At 57.8% G+C, this 17,494-nt stretch overlaps 2 protein-coding genes across 4 annotated transcripts in view; one reads left to right on the plus strand and one right to left on the minus strand.

Annotated features, from left to right (window-relative positions):
• Window positions 1–5,974, plus strand: part of EDC3 (enhancer of mRNA decapping 3) — a 30,106-nt gene extending 24,132 nt beyond the window's left edge. For both annotated transcript variants that reach the window (XM_064389670.1, XM_064389671.1), the window contains exons 6-7: window positions 1,031–1,248; window positions 2,812–5,974. In XM_064389670.1, coding sequence (XP_064245740.1) covers window positions 1,031–1,248; window positions 2,812–3,146 — 553 coding nt within the window. In that variant the 3' untranslated portion in view covers window positions 3,147–5,974. The remainder of the gene's footprint in view (window positions 1–1,030; window positions 1,249–2,811) is intronic.
• A 172-nt stretch (window positions 5,975–6,146) lies between these two features.
• CLK3 (CDC like kinase 3) lies at window positions 6,147–17,227 on the minus strand. Of its 2 annotated transcripts, XM_064389668.1 has the most exons (13): window positions 17,106–17,227; window positions 16,769–16,917; window positions 13,706–13,919; window positions 11,795–11,888; window positions 11,476–11,542; window positions 10,291–10,407; window positions 8,785–8,951; window positions 8,592–8,686; window positions 7,899–8,028; window positions 7,691–7,773; window positions 7,284–7,363; window positions 7,113–7,203; window positions 6,147–6,638 (listed from the first exon to the last, which is right to left on the minus strand). In XM_064389668.1, exons 2-13 carry the CDS (start codon window positions 16,915–16,917, stop codon window positions 6,453–6,455), a joined length of 1,473 nt encoding a protein of 490 aa, XP_064245738.1. In that variant the 5' UTR covers window positions 17,106–17,227; the 3' UTR covers window positions 6,147–6,452. The 2 variants fall into 2 exon arrangements, with proteins under 2 accessions (XP_064245738.1, XP_064245739.1); XM_064389669.1 differs by lacking the exon at window positions 17,106–17,227 and having other exon boundaries at window positions 13,706–14,063; window positions 16,769–16,906.
• Between the last annotated feature and the right edge of the window lie 267 nt (window positions 17,228–17,494).

Consider the following 17,494-nt stretch of genomic DNA (forward strand, 5'->3'; position numbering starts at 1 on the left):
CTTCAGTCTCCAGCTGCTTTTTCAGGAGTGCTTTACCAGCACCTGATCACTTATTCAGGAGCTCTTTACCAGCACCTGATCACATATTCAGGAGTGCTTTACCAGCACCTGATCACGTATTCAGGAGTGTTTACCAGCACCTGATCACTTATTCAGGAGCTCTTTACCAGCACCTGATCACTTATTCAGGAGTGCTTTACCAGGACCTGATCACTTATTCAGGAGCTCTTTACCAGCACCTGATCACTTATTCAGGAGCTCTTTACCAGCACCTGATCACTTATTCAGGAGCTCTTTACCAGCACCTTGTCACTTGATGGAGAACACTGTGTGATGATGGCACACAGGCAGCTGAAATTCCTGCTGCAAGCCCTGATGGCTTCCCCTGATGCCTTCTAGGCCAATTGAACTTTACTGTGCAGTTAATGAAGCTTAGGGAGTAGAGATAATTTTTCTTCTTTTTTAATTGTGACTCCTCTGATGGGGAAGCTCACCTCAAATTTTTAGCTTTCTTCTGCAGTCTTTGGGACCCTGTGCTCTCAGCTGTGGGTGCAGGGAAGGGGAAGAGAAGGCTGGAACAACCTTTAAGTATGTGAAGGGGCCTGCAAGGAAGCCAGAGAGGGTTCATCAGGAACTTAAAAAGGGGAAATTTAAGTTAAATATGTGGAAGGAATTCTTCCCTGTGAGGGTGCTGAGGCCCTGGCACAGCTGTGGCTGCTCCATCCCTGGGAGTGTCCATGGCCAGGTTGGACAGAACTTGGAGCAGCCTGGGATAGTGGAAGGTGTCCCTGCCCCCATGGATGACCTTTAGGGTCCCTTCCACCCAGACAAGTCTGAGCCTCTCTGAACCTGCAGGCGGAGCAGCATCAGCACCACAGGAGGATGTGGGCTGCTTTGCAGAGCGGTGGCAGATCTGCAGAACACCTGGCAATTTGCATCTTACTGGGGTTTTTTAAAGTTTTTTTTCTCACTCAGGAAGAAGATAAGAGACTTTGGGGTTTGCTCAGTCCCTTTTTTGGCTGTGTTTCAGACTGAACCCCAAGAACGTGCACCAGCGGCCCACGGTGGCGCTGCTCTGCGGCCCCCACGTGAAGGGGGCACAGGGCATCAGCTGCGGGCGGCACCTCTCCAACCACGACGTGCACGTCATCCTCTTCCTCCCCAACTTCGTCAAGATGCTCGAGTCCATCACCAACGAGCTCAACCTCTTCAGCAAGACACAGGGCCAGCAGGTGTCCAGTGTCAAAGGTCAGTGGCCAAGCAGGGCTGGCTCCTGCAGGGAGGGGAGAGCAGGGCTGGCTCCTGCAGGGAGGGGAGAGCAGGGCTGGCTTCTCCTGGAGGAGCAGGGCTGGCTTCTCCAGGGCTGGCTTCTCCAAGGCTGGCTTCTGCTGGGAGAGCAGGGCTGGCTACTCCAGGCTGGCTTCTCCAGGGGGAGCAGGGCTGGCTTCTCCAGGGCTGGCTTCTCCAGGGGGAGCAGGACTGGCTTTTCTAGGGCTGGCTTCTCCAGGGCTGGCTCCTCCTGGCAGAGCAGGACTGGCTTCTCTAGGGCTGGCTTCTCCTGGCAGAGCAAGGCTGGATTCTCTACGGCTGGCTTCTCCAAGGAGAGCAGGGCCAGCTCCTCCAGGGAGCAAAGCTGGCTACTGCCCGCTGCCCTGGCACCATCTAGTGGCACTGGCACGCCTGGGTGGCTGCCCAGAGGCTGCGGGGACAGCAGGCACTCAGAGCCTCACAGAGGAGCACTTGTGCTGCCCCAGATGTTTCCGGTGGGAAGAGATCAGGAAGAGCTGCTGTATGGAGCTGTTCTGGTGGGATGAGGGGCTGCCTTGTTCAGCCTGTTGGAGCTGGGAGGGAATGAGTGTCCAGCTGCTGCTGCAAAGCAGGAGCCAGCTCTGCTGAGCCACTTGCAGCAGCTGTCAGGATTTCCATGTCAGTATTCCCTGGAATAAACAGCTCCTGGGAGAGTGCTGGCTCCTGCTTGGCACGTCACCAGTCGTTTTCCAAGCTGCTTCATTTGAACTCCTGGGGAGAAACAAAGCTGGCAGTTAGGGCTGTGCTGTGCTGACAGAGCTACTTGCCTATGTGAAAATATTGTAAAAGGTTGGAACAGGTTTTCCAGAGCAGCTGTGGCTGTCTCTGGATCCCTGGAAATGTCCCAGGCCAGGCTGGATGGGGCTTGAAGCACCCTGGGACAGTGGAAGGTCCCTCCCCATGGCAGGGGGTGGGATGAAATGAACTCTTAAGGTCCATTCCAACCCAAACCATTCCATGGTTTTGCACGAAGGACTTTGTGTTCCATCAGGTGAGGGGAATGCAGCAGGAGTGGTGCAGAGCAGGTGAGGGAATGCAGCAGGAGAGGTGCAGTATGAGTGAGGGATTGCAGCAGGTGAGGAAATGCAGCAGCTGAGAACAACAACTTGGTGGGGCAGGCAGCAGTGCAGCACAGCTGGTGTGTTCCAAAAACCAGCCTTATTTTCACCTTGTGGCATAGAAAATGATCCTCCCTGATGGGCAGAGAGCCCCACTGCTCCCCTGGGCTGCCTGCACCGGTGAGTCAGTGGCACTGGGGCTGCTCACGAGCTGGTCACTGGGTGAGGTGTTGAACCTGCCAGGCTGGGGGTGTCCCCAGAGCGCTGGAGAGCTGTTCAGGATGGGTCTGTGGGGGGAGGGTGGCAGTGACAGCAGGTGGTGGCAGTGACAGCAGGTGGTGGCAGTGACAGCAGGTGAGGCCAGGCTCTGCAGGCAGAGTGGAAGCCAAACCCCAAACCTGCAGCTGGTGCCGCTGGTTCTCAGCCGTGTCCGTGTTTCTTGCAGACCTCCCAGACACCCCGGTTGACTTAGTGATCAACTGCCTGGATTGTCACGAGAATGCCTTCCTGAGAGACCAGCCTTGGTACAAAGCAGTGGTGGACTGGGCCAACCAGAACCGTGCCCCCGTGCTGAGCATAGACCCCCCCATCAGCGAGATGGAGCTGGGCATCGATGCCAAGTGGTCGCTGGCCCTGGGGCTGCCGCTGCCGCTGGGCGAGCGCGCCGGCCGCGTCTACCTCTGTGACATTGGCATTCCCCAGAAGGTCTTTCAGGAGGTGGGCATCAACTACCACTCACCCTTTGGCTGCAAATTTGTCATCCCCCTGCACTCCACTTAGAGCCCGTGCAGCGCTCTGGCTCTGAAGGGAGAGAGAGGAGGAGCTCTGTGAAAGCCAAGCTGTGCGCTGGATCCCGGCTGGTCGACTCTGGTGACGCCTTAAAGAAAAGAAAAAAAGGATGTGGAGTTCTGGAGGGTTTGCCTTCTGGAAGAAACGCTGTGTATTTAAAAAGAAAAAAAATGGAATAATCATAAAATGAGATGAAAAAATACCCAACAAACAAAAAATGAGGAGGAAGAAGAAGTGAATTGTTCCTGCAAAGCTGTTTTCATTCTCTCCTGCCGTGGGATGAAGGAGCGTGCAGGACCATGGTGTCTGTCCCCTGCTGCTGCCCAGCCCTGGCTGGCACATGGTACAAATAAGGCTGGTTTGGAGCTTGGAGATGTGTTTTGGGTCCTTCTGGTTGACTATTCCCAGCAAGGACATCCTGGTGGGAGCAGCATCCCTTGATTGTGTAGAAATCCCTTGTGTTGAGGGAAAATCTCGTTTGGTTCCCATGTTGGTTCTGGCTGCCCCATCCCTGTTCTGTGTTCTGGAAGGCACTTGTAGCTCCCTCTGCTTCCCAGCCCGTCCAGCCCCTCACGGAGAGGGTTCCCTCTTTGGAGAGCTTGTGTCAGGAGCCAGGGGCTCCCACATGCTCTGGGAGCACTGATGTCCTTCCTCAGCTAGGCCTTACTGCTTTATGTACTCCTGGCTTTTCTTTGTTCGCTTCGTGGCCGAAGCCCGGCTCTGTGGGGTGGAGGCCTGGTGTGGAAAATAATTTTTCCAGCCTCCTCGTGGGGTTTGGGATTGTTTTCTTTTGTTCTTTTCTCTGTGCTGGCCTGGTGAGTGGCTGCTCCAGGGCTGGGGGAGTGCAGCAGGCAGGGCAGGTTGCTCTGGGGCTGTTGGGTGCTGTGTAGTGCAGGTGATGTTTGGGGTAATCTCCCCTGTCCTTCCAGCATCCCTGCTACATTTGGTATGCTTTGGGAAGTAGCTCCTGGATCTGTTCATTCCCGTTGGAATCAAAGCCTGTGTACGGGGTGGGCTTGGCTGGGGAGGGGTTTGGCTCCTGTCTGCTGGCAGGAGAGGGCGTGGTGGGAGCTGCTGTGCTCCTGAAGGGCTCTGGAATTCCTTGGGTGGGATTTCCATCAGAAATCTGCTCTGCTGTCCCGTGCCTGGCCTGAAATGTTGAATTATCCTTTCCTGTGTTCCTTTTGCTGGCCTGGGTGATCCCGGAGCAGGGACGAGCCGAGGAGCCACCAGCTCCCTGGCTTGGCATCAGCTTGGGCACCTACCCTGCTGGCTCTGTGTGCCCCCAGAGCCCAGCCAGGGCGCTGCTCCTGGGAGGAGCTGGGAACCTGGGCAGTGCTGGGAGCTCTGCTGCTCCTCTCCCACTTCACCCACCCCCAGGGCTCCCGCAGGCTCCCCAGCCTTGCCCAGCCCTGCCCTGGCACCGGGGAGAGCCCCGGGTGCTGCCTGTGCCCAGGGGAGCCGGATCCCTCGGGAGGCTGCAGCACAGGGACCAGTCCAGCGTGGGACCAGTCCCATCACCAGCCCCACAGACCCGCTTGTGCCCCGTGCTGGGGCTTTAGTCAGGCACTCATCTTTCCTTTTCTCTGTTGGAACCAAGGCCAGGGCTGCCAGGGGAGGAGGGAAGAGCTTCCCTGCTCGGAGGAAGCCATTACTGGGTCTAGCCTGGGAGTGTGGGGGGCCCTGGGGGCTGCTGAGCCCCGGGCTCACCCCGAGGCCTGGCCCCTGCACGTTGCCATATCTACCTCAGCAGGACCAGGGCTGTGCCCTGCTGGCTGCAGCCCTGGTTCCCCTCAGCTGCTCTGGCCTGGGGGGCTGTGCCCTCCCTGTGTCCTGGGCACAGGGGACAGATGTGCCCCACGGTTCAGCCCCAGCTGTGGTGGCACCGCCCGGGCTGTGCTTCTGACTGGGACAGGACAGCAGTGTGCTGGTTACTCACGACACAAACACAAGGTTTCCCTCTGCCTTCTTTGGTTTTTTGGCTGTTTCCTTGGATCTTCACCCAGGAGCAGCAGCAGGTTAAAAAGGTTGTTGCTGTAGTCAGTGTTAGCTTTAGTCCCCTTCCTTTCACTCTCTTTGCTCAAGACACTCAGTAGGAGGCTTGCTGTTTCAATTTCTGCTTTCTGCAGGTTTTTCCTGCCCTTTCTGGGTTTGGCTGTTGAACTGTAGCTTGTACACACGGACCAGGAGCAGGGCAGGGGCAGTCCAGGGTGCAGCTGCCTGGCCTGGAAGGCACTGGGGCAGGTGATGGTGTTTTTGCAGGGATGGAGCTCTGGGAAGCACCAAGGCCCTGGTTGTTGCCAGCCTTGAAATGCTTCCCCACGTTGAACTATAAAAATAAAGTGAATGGTGTTGCACAACAGGGGGGTTCAGCCCCTGCTGTAGGGAACGGGATTCCCAAATCTGTGCAGGGTTCAGGGCACAGCGTGGGGCTGTGCTCACTGCCTGCTGCATTTGGGTGTTTGGCTGTGCTTCCCCTCACTGCAGCTCTTTGTTGGCTTCACACACCTGCACTGTGAGGTACCAGCTCTGTGGAGCACCCAGAGACCCAGCGCGGGGCCTGGGTGTCCTCATCACCACCCCCACGGTGCCAGAGTGAATTCCAAAAGCAGAGCACTGCTGTGGCTGTGTTGGGGATGGTTCCCACCCCCAGCTGCCCAGCAGCACAGCGCTGCCCCCGGGTGCTGCTCTGGTGCCAGGTGCGGATCACTGTGCCCTGGCACTGCTTGGTGACCCCCTTTGTGCCCTGATGTTTGTAACGACCAATTCCTGCCACTGCGGGGGACCATGCCCTGAAATAAAGTGCAACTCTTCATGTGTGCTATTGTGTGCAGAGTTTATTTGTCTGCTCTCCTGGAACCTTCTGCTGCCAGGCCAGACACCGGGCCACTCCCCCTCACTGATTCCAGGTGATTTTTCGCCATCTCCCTCTTCCTTTGCACAAGAGGCAAAGCTGGGCCAATGCAACCCTACACCCCCCTACAAGGGAAGTATCAAACAATAAGAAACACTTTATTTTAACTTTACAACATATAAATAGACAAATCTGTGCTTTCCAACGGAGCTTTCCTTCCCCCTCTCCTCCCAGAGTCCTTGTGGCAGTGCCCCAGCCCCTGTGGACTCGGGGAGGGGAGCGGGGCTGAGCTGCAGAGGCCGGTGGGGTCTGTCCCGAGGGATGCATGCTGAGGGATCCATCCTGAGAGATCCATCCTGAGGGATCCCTCCTGCAGGATCCATGCTGAGGGATCCATCCCGAGAGATCCATCCCGAGGGATCCATCCCGAGGGATCCCGGCCGTCATCTGCTCAGGTCCCGGCCGGCGCCGCGCCCGCACAGCATCCGCTCCTCTGCCGAGAGCCCGGCAAAGAAAGGGTGCAGGAGGGCCTCGGAGAACGTGATCCGCTGGGAGGGGTCGAATTCCAGCATCCTCCTCATCAGGTCAAAGAGCTGAGCGTGCTCCAGGGAGTCCTGCAGCATGTAGGTCTGAAAGGGACAGGGACACGGGCTCAGCCCCTGCCTGGGCAGGGCAGCCTCCCACCCCAATGCAGCATCCCCAGGGCTCTTCCCTTCCCATCCCAAATGCAGCATCCCCAGGGCTCTTCCCATCCCAAATGCAGCATCCTCAAATACAGCCTCTCATCCCAAATACAGCATCTCCTAGGGCTGCTTTCCATCCCAAATGTAGCATCCCTCAGGGCAGCCTCCCACCCCAAATGTAGCATCCCCCAGGGCAGCCTCCCACCCCAAATACAGCATTGCCCACTGCCCTGATATCCAGGACTCAGGAACTCTAGGGCCACGGTGCCTCCCAGCCCAAACACTCCCCCCTGTCCCTAATCCCCATCCTGCCCTAGCCAGAGCAGGATCCCTGCAGATGGGAGCTGGGGCTCCCTGCCAAGCAGTGACAGTGGGAATTGCTGCCCCAGGGAGGGAGGGAGGGGAGGGAGCAGCACCCACCCGCAGGGGCTTGCAGTTCTCCTGGACGTATCTGCCATCGGACGTGTTCTCATCCCACACCAGGCTGCCGTTGTGGAAGTACTTCTGCTTCCTGCACGGGGAAGGTGGGGTCAGGCAGGATCTCTCCCTCCCATCCAGGTGCCTGGGCTGAGCTCAGGACCAGGCTCTTACCGAGTTTTGTGGACCATGTGAGAGGGCAGCGGCCCCAGGATTTTCTCCATCATGACAAGATGCTCACGGTTCTCATGGGTCTGCAAAGGAGCACAGCAGGGCTGGGTCAGTCAGGGCTTGGGGAGCTGATGACAAAAGGTTGTCACCTCTGCAGGGACAGGGGAGAAAGGATTCCACCAGGTCCTAGCCAACTTCTCACGTTTTGCTTTTCCCTTTCTTCAGAGAACAGAAATAACCTAAACCCAGAAATGATCCAAACTGTCCTTCCAGCAAGGCACTCCTCAAACCAGGCCTCATTTTCACACTCAGCTTCTCCTTTTTAAGTGCCTGATTGTGTGCTTCCCTCCCCTTCACCTAATTCTGAGCCCTTTTGGACACGAAAGGTTCTCAGGGAACAAGAATCCCACCTGGAAGAGCGTGAAGCCACGATAATACTCAAACAGAATGCAGCCAGTGCTCCACACATCACAGGGCTGCGCCCAGCCCAGCTCTGCAAAGAAAACCAAATTAACTCCGAGCTCCCAACAACCCCACCACATTCCTGCTCGGTGAAACCACAGGGGTTCCACTCAGAGCTGGACGTTATCTGTGCATGCCCAGAAGGTGCATTCTCACCCAGAATCACTTCTGGGGGCCGGTAGTGCCGGGTGGCCACGATGGTGGTGTGGTGCTCGTGGTCGAAGGTGGCGCTGCCGAAGTCGGCCACGCGGATGCTCGTGTTCCGGATGGACTTCTGCTCACAGCTCTGCAGGACGAGCACAGGGCGGGCTGTGACAGGAGCTCCAGGAGGGCTGGGCTGTGCCTCCTCACTGCCATGCAGCTGTGGAGCTCTGAGGAGCCCCAAAGTGCTGCTCTGCACCTCCTCAGATGGATGGAGCTATGGAGCTCCAAGCTCTGAGGAGCCCCAAGCTCTGAGGAGCCCCCAGAGTTCTGGTCTGCACCTCCTCCCAGGGATGGATTGTGGAGCTCTGAGGAGCCTCAGGAGCTCTGCTCTGCACCTCCTCACAGGGAGAGAACTGTGGAGCTCTCAGCTCTGAGGAGCCCCAAAGTGCTGCTCTGCACCTCCTCACAGGGGTGGAGCTGTGGAGCTCTGAACATCCCAGAGCAGCTTTATGGAAAATCCCTGAACTCTCTGGGCAGCCTGAAGGCTTTTGGAAGGCACAGCAGGAAGAAGAGCTCTGCCTTCCAGTTTGTTCCCACTCCCCAGGCTCTGAAAGCTGGGACAGAGCAGGGCAGATCCAATTTCTGCAGGGAGGGATACAGGCAGCCTGCTCCTGTGCAGCCAGTGCTCCCTGGGACAGAACCCACCTTGTTCTCGTTGTACAGAGTGTCAAAATCCGAGTTGACAAACAGGATGTTTTCTGGCTTGAGGTCAGTGTGAGTCAGCTGGTTGTCGTGTAGAACTGCACAGAGAGAGGAGGGAAGCACCTCTGTAAGCACCAGAGAGGAGCAGGGCCCTGCTGTGCCCAGCCCAGTGCCCTGCTGTGCCCAGCTCACTCACATCTCAGGGCATGGCACAGCTGGTAGGCCATGTGCCGGATCTGCGGCAGGGGGTAGGGCTGGAAGTTGTTCTCCTTCAGGAACTCGAAGGTGTTCTTGCCCAGGAGCTCGAAGGCAATGCACATGTGGCCGTGGAAGTTGAACCAGTCCGACATGAGGACACACAGGCTGTGCAGGGACACAGGGGCAGTGTCGGGACCCAGAGCATGTCTCTGGATGTCCTGGATGTCTCAAAGCCCTGGCAGGGGCTCGGAGACCCTGGCAGGAAGCCAAAGACACCTGGAAATTTGACCTTAATTCATAGAGCAAATTGCCAACCTTATATAAAGAATTACAGGCCACAAAAGTTTAAGTAGCACAGTAGTAGGAACCACGGGGTGAAGGGAAAAAATTTTAGAGCACTGTACAGGGGGGGTTTGTATGTTGTACAGGAGGGTTTGAAATTCTGTACATGGGGGTCAGGGGTTCTAAGATGGAGGGATTTGGGCGTGCCCTGTCCTTCTTCTCTCTTCTCCTTGGCATCCATGTTCAGGATGATGTTGGCATGTGTGGATTGGTTCATGGTGAAAGTGCACTTGCCAACAAGGGTGAAAAGTATTGGAAATTGAAGGTAAATATCTTATATGTAGTTTTCACTATAAAAGAGACAAGCGCCCCGTGGGTGGGAGAGAGTGCCCTTGGCTGTCTTGCTGATCAGACCTCGGCTGGACAGACAGAAAAACTTTGTAGATAAGGAACAATAAACTCAACTGAAGACCAAAAGCAAGAGTCCAGACTCCTTCTTGGAGAGCACGGCCTGCCCAGAACCACCTTTTCCCGTGCTGGGGCAGAGACAAGTGACAGCCGACCCCGGCAGGGCAGGGCTTCAGCACCTTTAAGGGGGCTCAGGACAGCTGTCCTGCTGCTCCTGGCACTGCAGGAGGGGCTGGGGAGCAGAGCTCCGTGCCAGCACAGCACCCCAGGGAGATGCTTCCTGCTCTGCTCAGCTGTCACCTTATTTTATAAAAAATCCCTTCGCCAGGGTTTTTCTCCTGAGAAGCTGAGAAGCCTCAGAAAATAAATGTAAAGAATAATTATCTGATTGCTTTGGGATGTGGTCTGGAGGTTGTTCACCAGCAGGTGCATCTTTGATTGGTTCCATGTGAATTGTTTTGACTTAATGACCAGTCCCAGTCCAGCTCTGTTGGACTCTCTGCTCTGTCACAGGTTTTATTATTCATTCCTTTCTAGCCTTCTCATGTGTCCTTTCTCTCTATAGTTTAGTATATCATTTTCTTTTAATATAATATCATCATGTAATAAATCTGCCTTCTAAGAAACATGGAGTCAGATTCATCTCTCCCCTCATCCTGGGGCCCTCACAAACAACACCCCAACACTCAGCCACCTTTGGAGAGAGCTCCCCAGTTCCTGTGGGACAAGGCATGGAGGAATGGGGCCAGTTTCCCCTCACCCCATCCTCACCCCGTGCTGCTCTGTGTGCCAGGACGTGGCACTGGGAACTTACAACTTGTTCTCCTTGTCCTTCTCTTTGATTTTCTTCAGCACGTTGATTTCCAGCCTGGCAGCCTCTCGGTACTTCCCAACGTTCTTTATGATTTTCAGTGCCACCTGTGACTTGCCTCTGGCAGGAGGAGACACAAGGATGGAGTCAGAGTCAGAACCTGTGTGCTCAGCCCATGGGGAGAGGCACGTCCCTCTCCTCCAGGCACTGTTTGTCCTGGCAAAGCTCTGCCAGCCCTCCGTGCTGCTTGGGCAGTGGCTGATGGCAGTGAAAGGTCTCTGCTGGCTGTCCCTCCCAAGGGACACTCCTGACTCAGCTCTCTGTGACCCCAGGGCCACCTCCCCTCTCCAGCCAGCCCCGGGGCTCGGGGCAGACAAGGGGTCAGAAGGGCCCAGGGGTCAAATGTAACCACGGGGGAGGCTCAGGGGGACAATGCAGAGGTGCCCTGGCAGGTCAGCAGGTCACAGGGGCCACCCCTCAGCAGGAACTCACAGCACAGCCTCCCGTGGTGGGGCTGGGGCTGGGAGGCTCAGGCTGGGATCAGGGAAAGGCTGGGATCAGGGCAAAGCTCTTCCCCAGAGGTGCTGGCACTGCCCAGGCTCCCCAGGGAAGGGGCACAGCCCCGAGCTGCCAGAGCTGCAGGACAACACCCTCAGGTGTGCACAGGGTGGGACTGCAGGGGTGTCACGCAGGGCCAGGAGCTGCACTTGGATAACTGGTGTGGGTCCCTTCCAGCTCAGGATATTCCACTGTTCTACTCCTCTATGGTATATATATGTATATTCTATATTCCTCTACTCTAGTCTAGTCTAGTCTATTAAGAATAGAATATTCTAGAATATTCTAATATTCTAGAAAATAATAATATCCTAATATTCTGTTCTATTAATAGAATAGAAGAATAAACTAGAATAGACTAGAATAGATTAGACGAGACTAGAATAGAATAGAATAGGAATAGGAATAGGAATAGGAATAGGAATAGGAATAGGAATAGGAATAGGAATAGGAATAGGAACAGAATGCTTCCCTTAACACACCAGCCTGTAAATTCTGGAGCCAGGCCCTGTCCCTGGCTCTGAGGAGGGCAGTGACACGTGCAAGGTGACAAAGTCAGTCCCGTGGAGCCCAGGTGGCACTGCCACACCCGGTGATGCTCCAGGGACAGCTGCAGGGAAAGGAGCCCACCTGGCATGGTCCACACACTCCACCACTTTGCCAAAAGTGCCTTCCCCGAGGCTGCCCACGATTTCATCTAGGAGAGAGAACAGGAGCGGGCGTGAGCCCGGGGCCGGGGCAGGGCTGGGCTCCTGCCACCGCACACCAACAAAACCTCAGAGCAAAGCAAACAAGCGTCTCTCACCGCTACAACTCAAGCGTCTACGCTCTGCCTCAGGCAATTACTGCTCAGTAAATCAAACACCAGAGCCCCCTCCAGCAGAGGACGGGAGATCTGGGCCGCCCCGGGGGTAAAAGAGAGGTAAAGTTTTACGAAAGGTGGCTGTACATCGCTCTTGAAGCCAATCGCCGATCCTGCACACCAGGTGACCTTCCTTGTCATCTTCCACGCTCCTGCTGCGCTTACTGCTCTGTTGGCTTCTCTGCACTCACCGCCCCCCGGGCACCGTCAGAGCGGCCATTCAAGGGTTGCAGAGACGACGGGGCCGCCGGTGGGTGGATTTTCCAGATGCCAGCATTTCATAAGGCACACGGCATATACAACGATAGGGATATTGCAAGGGACACGTCAAGACACAAAACTAGCTTCAAAACAGAAAAGTCATCAACAGCTACAGGTACGGCAAGAAAACTCGGCTCATTGGGCAGGGAAAGGCCCCCCTCTTGCAGGGTGGGAGGTGCAGGATGAATCCATCCTCTGTTCCCCACGGAGGATGCTGCCAGAGCACGGGAGGAGGAGGCGGCCCTGGCCAGCAGAACGTCACCTCAGGGCCGGCCAGCGCTCGGTTTGGACAGGCTGCCCAGTAGAAGCTGCAGTAGCAGTGTTTTTGCCCTCTGTGCATGCTGCTCTTTGTGCCTCGGGAAATGCAGCCAGAGCTGTGTCCTGCCCTGGCTGGAACCAGCCCTTCCCCTCCTGCAGGGAAGCTCTGTGCCACGCCGACCCTAAACCCGCGCGCCCAGCTGGCTGCTCGCAGACCACTGGGGCACATCGGCCTTTTGGAAACTGGGAGAGCTTTAGGAACAGGAGAGCTACATCAATCCCCAGGGAACACTTCAGGCAAGGTCTGAGGTGACGTTCACACCCTGCTACTGGCAAGCTTCTACTGGAAAACCAGCCCAAGGCTCCAGCAAGGACCCGGGCTCCACAAAGCGAGCTGTCCTAATTCCTCACCTTGTTCTAGTCTGCCTTCAAAATAGTTACAATCCCTGCAGCCAAAGGAATTCAGGGAAACCTTGACATTTCCATGCCTGAGCTTCTAGCAGGCTTCTCTTCTGTGCCCCTTGGCCTCCCCCAACAGGTCCAAAATAATGAACTAAGATCAAAACTCCCCAAAAAAATCAGAGGAGAAGGCAGGAGGAGAGCTGGGACAGCTGTGAGGTGTTGGAGGGCTGAGCTCCTGCCAGCCCAGACCAACACAGCGTCACCACCACACACCCCCTGCATCCCCAGCACGGCCCTGGCTCCCTCAGCACCCAAATTCCAGAGTCAGCTGGAGAGGAATCAAAGGAGGAGCTCAGAAGTTCCCAGCCCTGTGGATTATCCAGCTGCCGGGATCAGAGCCCATCCCTCAGCTGTGGTTACATTTCAGGTGGGAGGGGAGTGCTCCTCCTCACAGGAGGGAAGAGCTGGGTCTGACACCTCTCGCCACTTCCAGGGCACGCTAGGGACCAGCCCCACCCAGCTCCAGACATTCCCAGTTAATCCCCGGAAGGAATGGTCCTTTTCAGGGTGAAGTGTGCAAGAAGCCAAAATCCAGCTGGGAACGGGGAAAGAGGACACACGTGTACCCTCGGAAAGTGGGACAGGGCATAAAAACAGCTCTGGAGAGCCAGGCTGACCGACCCCACCTGGAAGGGGATCCAGGCACGAAGCCAAACCCAGGAGTGCTGCAGCAAACCCCCCCAGAAGCAGCAGAAGCAAATCCCCAGCCAGGGATGGAGCGGAGCCACAGGGATCCCTGGGAGCAGGGCTGGCCGCGGGCCGAGGCTCTCCCCCGTCAGCACCACGTGCCTGCCCCTGGAAGCTCTCCCTGATCCCTTCCTGGCCCTGAAGAACACAGCTCAGTTCCCTCACGGATTAAGGCCACCCCAGAGCCACCAAGGCTCCCCGGCGGGCACGGCACAGACGGGGGCACCTCAGAGCAAGCACAGAAACGGGTTCGAGGTACTCACCGCAGCGCTCGGGGCTGGCAGGAGGCAAGAACAGTTAAAGGCCGGGCCGGCTGTGGGTGCTACTCACCGAGGAGGTGCTGCTACAAGACCTGCTCCTGCTCCTGCGCCTGCGGCAGCGCTGCTGGTACCGCCGGGGCCGCTGCTGCCCCCGGCCCCGGGAGCGCCGCCAGGGCCGCGCCCGCGCCGGGCAGGGATCCTCGCCGAAGGACGGGCTGCGCTCCCCCGGCCTGCAGCCACCGCTGTCCCGCCGGCAGCGCCGCTCCTCAGGCATCCTCTCACGGCTGCGGCACAGAAACAGCGCCCTTAAAGCCTGGCAGCGCCCATCGGGGAGTGCTGGAACAGTCCCGTGCAGCCACGTCTCTCTTCAGAGAGAAAAAGCAAGGCACAACTTCCCAAGGATAGTGTGGGATTCATGTTCTCTGAACCTCAGAGAGAGGAAAAACAATTCTTATCTCATTCGCTGCTCCTGTGTTTGTGCAGAAGCAGAATACAATATAAAGACTGTTTACCCAAAGTAGAAGTGTTTTATTTCCCTGGCCCATCAGGGCCAAGCCTGTGTGTGTGTGTCCAGACTGTCAGTAACAGTCACAAGACGCTGGGCAAGTTAAGTACTTAGCAGTTAAGTACTCAGTAGACCCAGTTTAGATGCAATGTAACATTGTGTAATAAAACATAAAATAATATAGTATTATAAAGTAATTAATTAGCCTTCTAATAAAATAAAACCCTCCTCCTCATTTCTCCTTGCCACATGGATAACCTTATTCCCACAGTCCTGCTGAGGCTGAGTCATGGGATGGCAGTGCCAGGACTCTGGAACCCCGAGGGATGCCCCAACAATCCCACCCTGCCTCCTGGGCAGCCTGTTCACTTCATTCTCTGGAGAAAAGCAGCTTTTCCCAGCGTCCACCCCAGTGCTCCTGACACAGCTCCCCGCTGTCCCCCTGGGCCCTGTCACTGGTCACCACACAGAAACCCTCCTGCACTCCCGGTGCCAGGAGCCTCAAATCCTTCTGCACCTCAGACTCTGACCACCGAGGAGAAGTTCTGGAGAGAAAACAGCGAGGAATTCCCACATTTTAAGGTGCTGGGGGAAAACCACCCTGTGAGAGAGAGCTCCAGCTGGGCTGCCTGCCTGGCTGTGGACACCCAGCCCTGGAGGTGCCCCAGGCCAGGCTGGACAGGGCTTGGAGCACCCTGGGACAGTGGGAGGTGTCCCTGCCCATGGCAGGGGGTGGCACTGGATGGGCTTTGAGGTCCCTTCCAACCCCTCAACGCTCCACAATTCCAGGTCACCTGAGCCACTGTGCCACCGCACACAGGTGTTTGTCACCGTGCCTCCTGCCTCGGGGGGGTGCCTCATTAGCTCTGAACCTAACGAGGAGCAGCAGCAGGGCTCTGGTGTCACCCCAGGGGCACAGGAGGTCCCCGGGCACCAAGCCCTCGGTGTGCACACACAGAGCAGCTCCACGGATCATCAGCCAGAGCCAGAAGGAAAATCTGTCCCCAAGCTCCTGCCCCTCGAGCAACAACCTCCCAGGACACAATGGCCAAACTCTGCATCAGGAGGGGCCAGGAGAGCTCAGAGCAGGCTCAGCTGTGCAGGTATTGACCCACATGAGGTTTTGGGTACACTGTGGGCACACACCAGGGATGAGAGCAGCTCTCCCTGCTTCTGCCCCCAAAACATGAGTGCCTTCCCCTCCAGATTCCACTGGAGGCTTGCTGCACAGCCCCTTGAGGAGGGAGCTGTGCTCCAGGTAGAAGATGCTGCAATCTGAAACAGAAGCAGAGCTCTGGCTCCCCGGTGACAACCCCGGGCACGCTCAGGGCCAGCTCGGGGCCATCACCCAGCAACGGCTTTGCCAGCCAAACCTTCAGCCTGGAGATGGGGATTTCTGCTGAGTGCACCTCCCTGCCCTGTCAACACCAGCTCTGCTGCTTAATGGGGCACTGGGGGGGCATCCCAGAGCGGGTCAAAATTCCAGACTGGGCCGGGTCACTGCTGAAGCACCCAAACACAAACCGACAGCTCCGCCCAGCACCAGCCCCGACACTGCTCAGGGAGCTTTGGGGGGACACAGGAAGCACAAATAATGACCTGAAGGACTCAGGTCTCCTCAGAGAGGCTGAGACTGAAGGGGCAAGGCTGTTTTCACCCAATAAAAGCCTGCTTCCATCCAAATCTGTTCCAAATTACCCATCAGATGGAAACAAAAAAGGAAAAAAGTGCGCCAGCTCTGTTTCACAATCCACCTCCTTCAAGTAAACAAAAGCCAGGCTGGGGAGAGAAATTAATCTGGAGAGCATTTCGGGAATTTAAAGATGAGCTCAGCTCTGGCCTGGCTGCACCTGCCCAGTCCAAGCAGTGGAGCCACAGCAGCACCAGCAGCCCCAGCCCGGCACGGCTGCTCCAGAGGCCTCCCCTCATCGGGGCTCGCCTGCTGCCAGCCCTGACTGCCCCTGAGCAAACGCCGGGCAAGGAGAGCATCCCAGGGAAAACCCCCAGGAAAAGCAGGAGAGATGGGCTAGCGGATGGATCCCTCAGCTGGGATCCTTTCTGAGGGGCGGGAGGAGCCTGGTCGCTTTAAATCTGGTTTTAATCCTGCCAGAGAGAAGCGGGCTGTCAGGGGAGCCTTTAATGCCTCCGCAGCACGGGAACGGGACTGCAGGGCAGGCTGGGGACTGCAGGACAGGCTGGGGACTCCTGGGCAGGCTGGGGACTCCTGGGCAGGCTGGGGACTCCTGGGCAGGCTGGGGACTGCAGGGCAGGCTGGAGATTCCAGGACAGGCTGCTGCCTCCTCGACACCCCAGCCGTGCCTTCGGGAAGAACTTCAGCGCGGCAGGGACAGCACACACACAGAGACACACACAGACAGACATACACAGACAGACACACAGACATGCACACGCACACACAGAGACACACACACACACACATGCACACACAGACACACAGACACACACACACACAGACACGCACAGACACGCATGCACACACACACACACACACACACACACACACACACACACACGCGCACACGCGCGAACCCTTCCCTTCCACGCGCGGGCCGCGGGGTTTTCCCAGCAGCGGGGCCGGGCTCAGCAGCCCCGGGGCAGCGCTCTCACCTCCTGGAGCGCGATCTGCGGCCGAGCTCCCTGCGGGCCGGGTAGCGCAGCCTGCCCTCGCACTCCCGGCTCCGCGACCGCCGCCGCTTCCAGCGGTGCCCCGGCTCTCCGCGCGGCTCCGGGGAGCGCAGCCTCCGGCAGTGATGCATCTGCGGGACACCAGCGCGGCGCTCAGGGCGCTGCCCGAGCCCCGGGCGGGCCGGGCCGGGCCCGGCGGGGCGGGCGCAGCCGGAGCGCGGTGCCCGCGGTGCCCGCGGTGCCGGCGGGTGCGGGGCCGTTACCCGCCCCGCTCCGCCCCGCTCCGCTCCCCCCCGGCCCCGCGGCTGCCCGGCCTCACCGCCGCCCCTGCGGCCGCGCTCGGCGGGTGCGGCCCGGCCCGGCCCGGCCCGGCCCCTGCGGCCCCGCAGCGCCGCCGCTTCCGCTTCCCGGCCGGGGTTAAACCCGCCCCGGCCGGCCGGCTCCGGGCCGAGCCCGCCCCGCGGGGACGGCTCGGGTTAGACCGGCACGGGCAGCGCAGCGAGGGTACGGCTGCGCGGCTCGCAGTCCGCGTCAGACCGTGCTTCATCGCCGCCGCCATGCTCACCCTCCGCACGGCTGACTGCCCGTGGGACGGCTCACCACAGTCATCCTCACCATGGCCATCCTCACCCTCAGCACAGCTTCCTCTCCATCGGACTGCTCACCACAGTCATCCTCGCCATGGTCATCTCAACCATGGTCATCCTC

This window comes from Passer domesticus, chromosome 14 (genome assembly GCF_036417665.1).
Source record: "Passer domesticus isolate bPasDom1 chromosome 14, bPasDom1.hap1, whole genome shotgun sequence".
Lineage (NCBI taxonomy): Eukaryota > Metazoa > Chordata > Aves > Passeriformes > Passeridae > Passer > Passer domesticus.

Coding starts and splice junctions, on each gene's coding strand:
- CLK3 (XM_064389668.1), bottom strand. CDS start 16,917: ATGCATCACTGCCGGAGGCTGCGCTCCCCGGAGCCGCGCGGAGAGCCG. Junction 8,952..10,290: donor AAGGACAAGGAGAACAAGTT/GTAAGTTCCCAG, acceptor GTCCCTGCACAG/CCTGTGTGTCCTCATGTCGG. Junction 8,029..8,591: donor CTCTGTACAACGAGAACAAG/GTGGGTTCTGTC, acceptor CTCGTCCTGCAG/AGCTGTGAGCAGAAGTCCAT.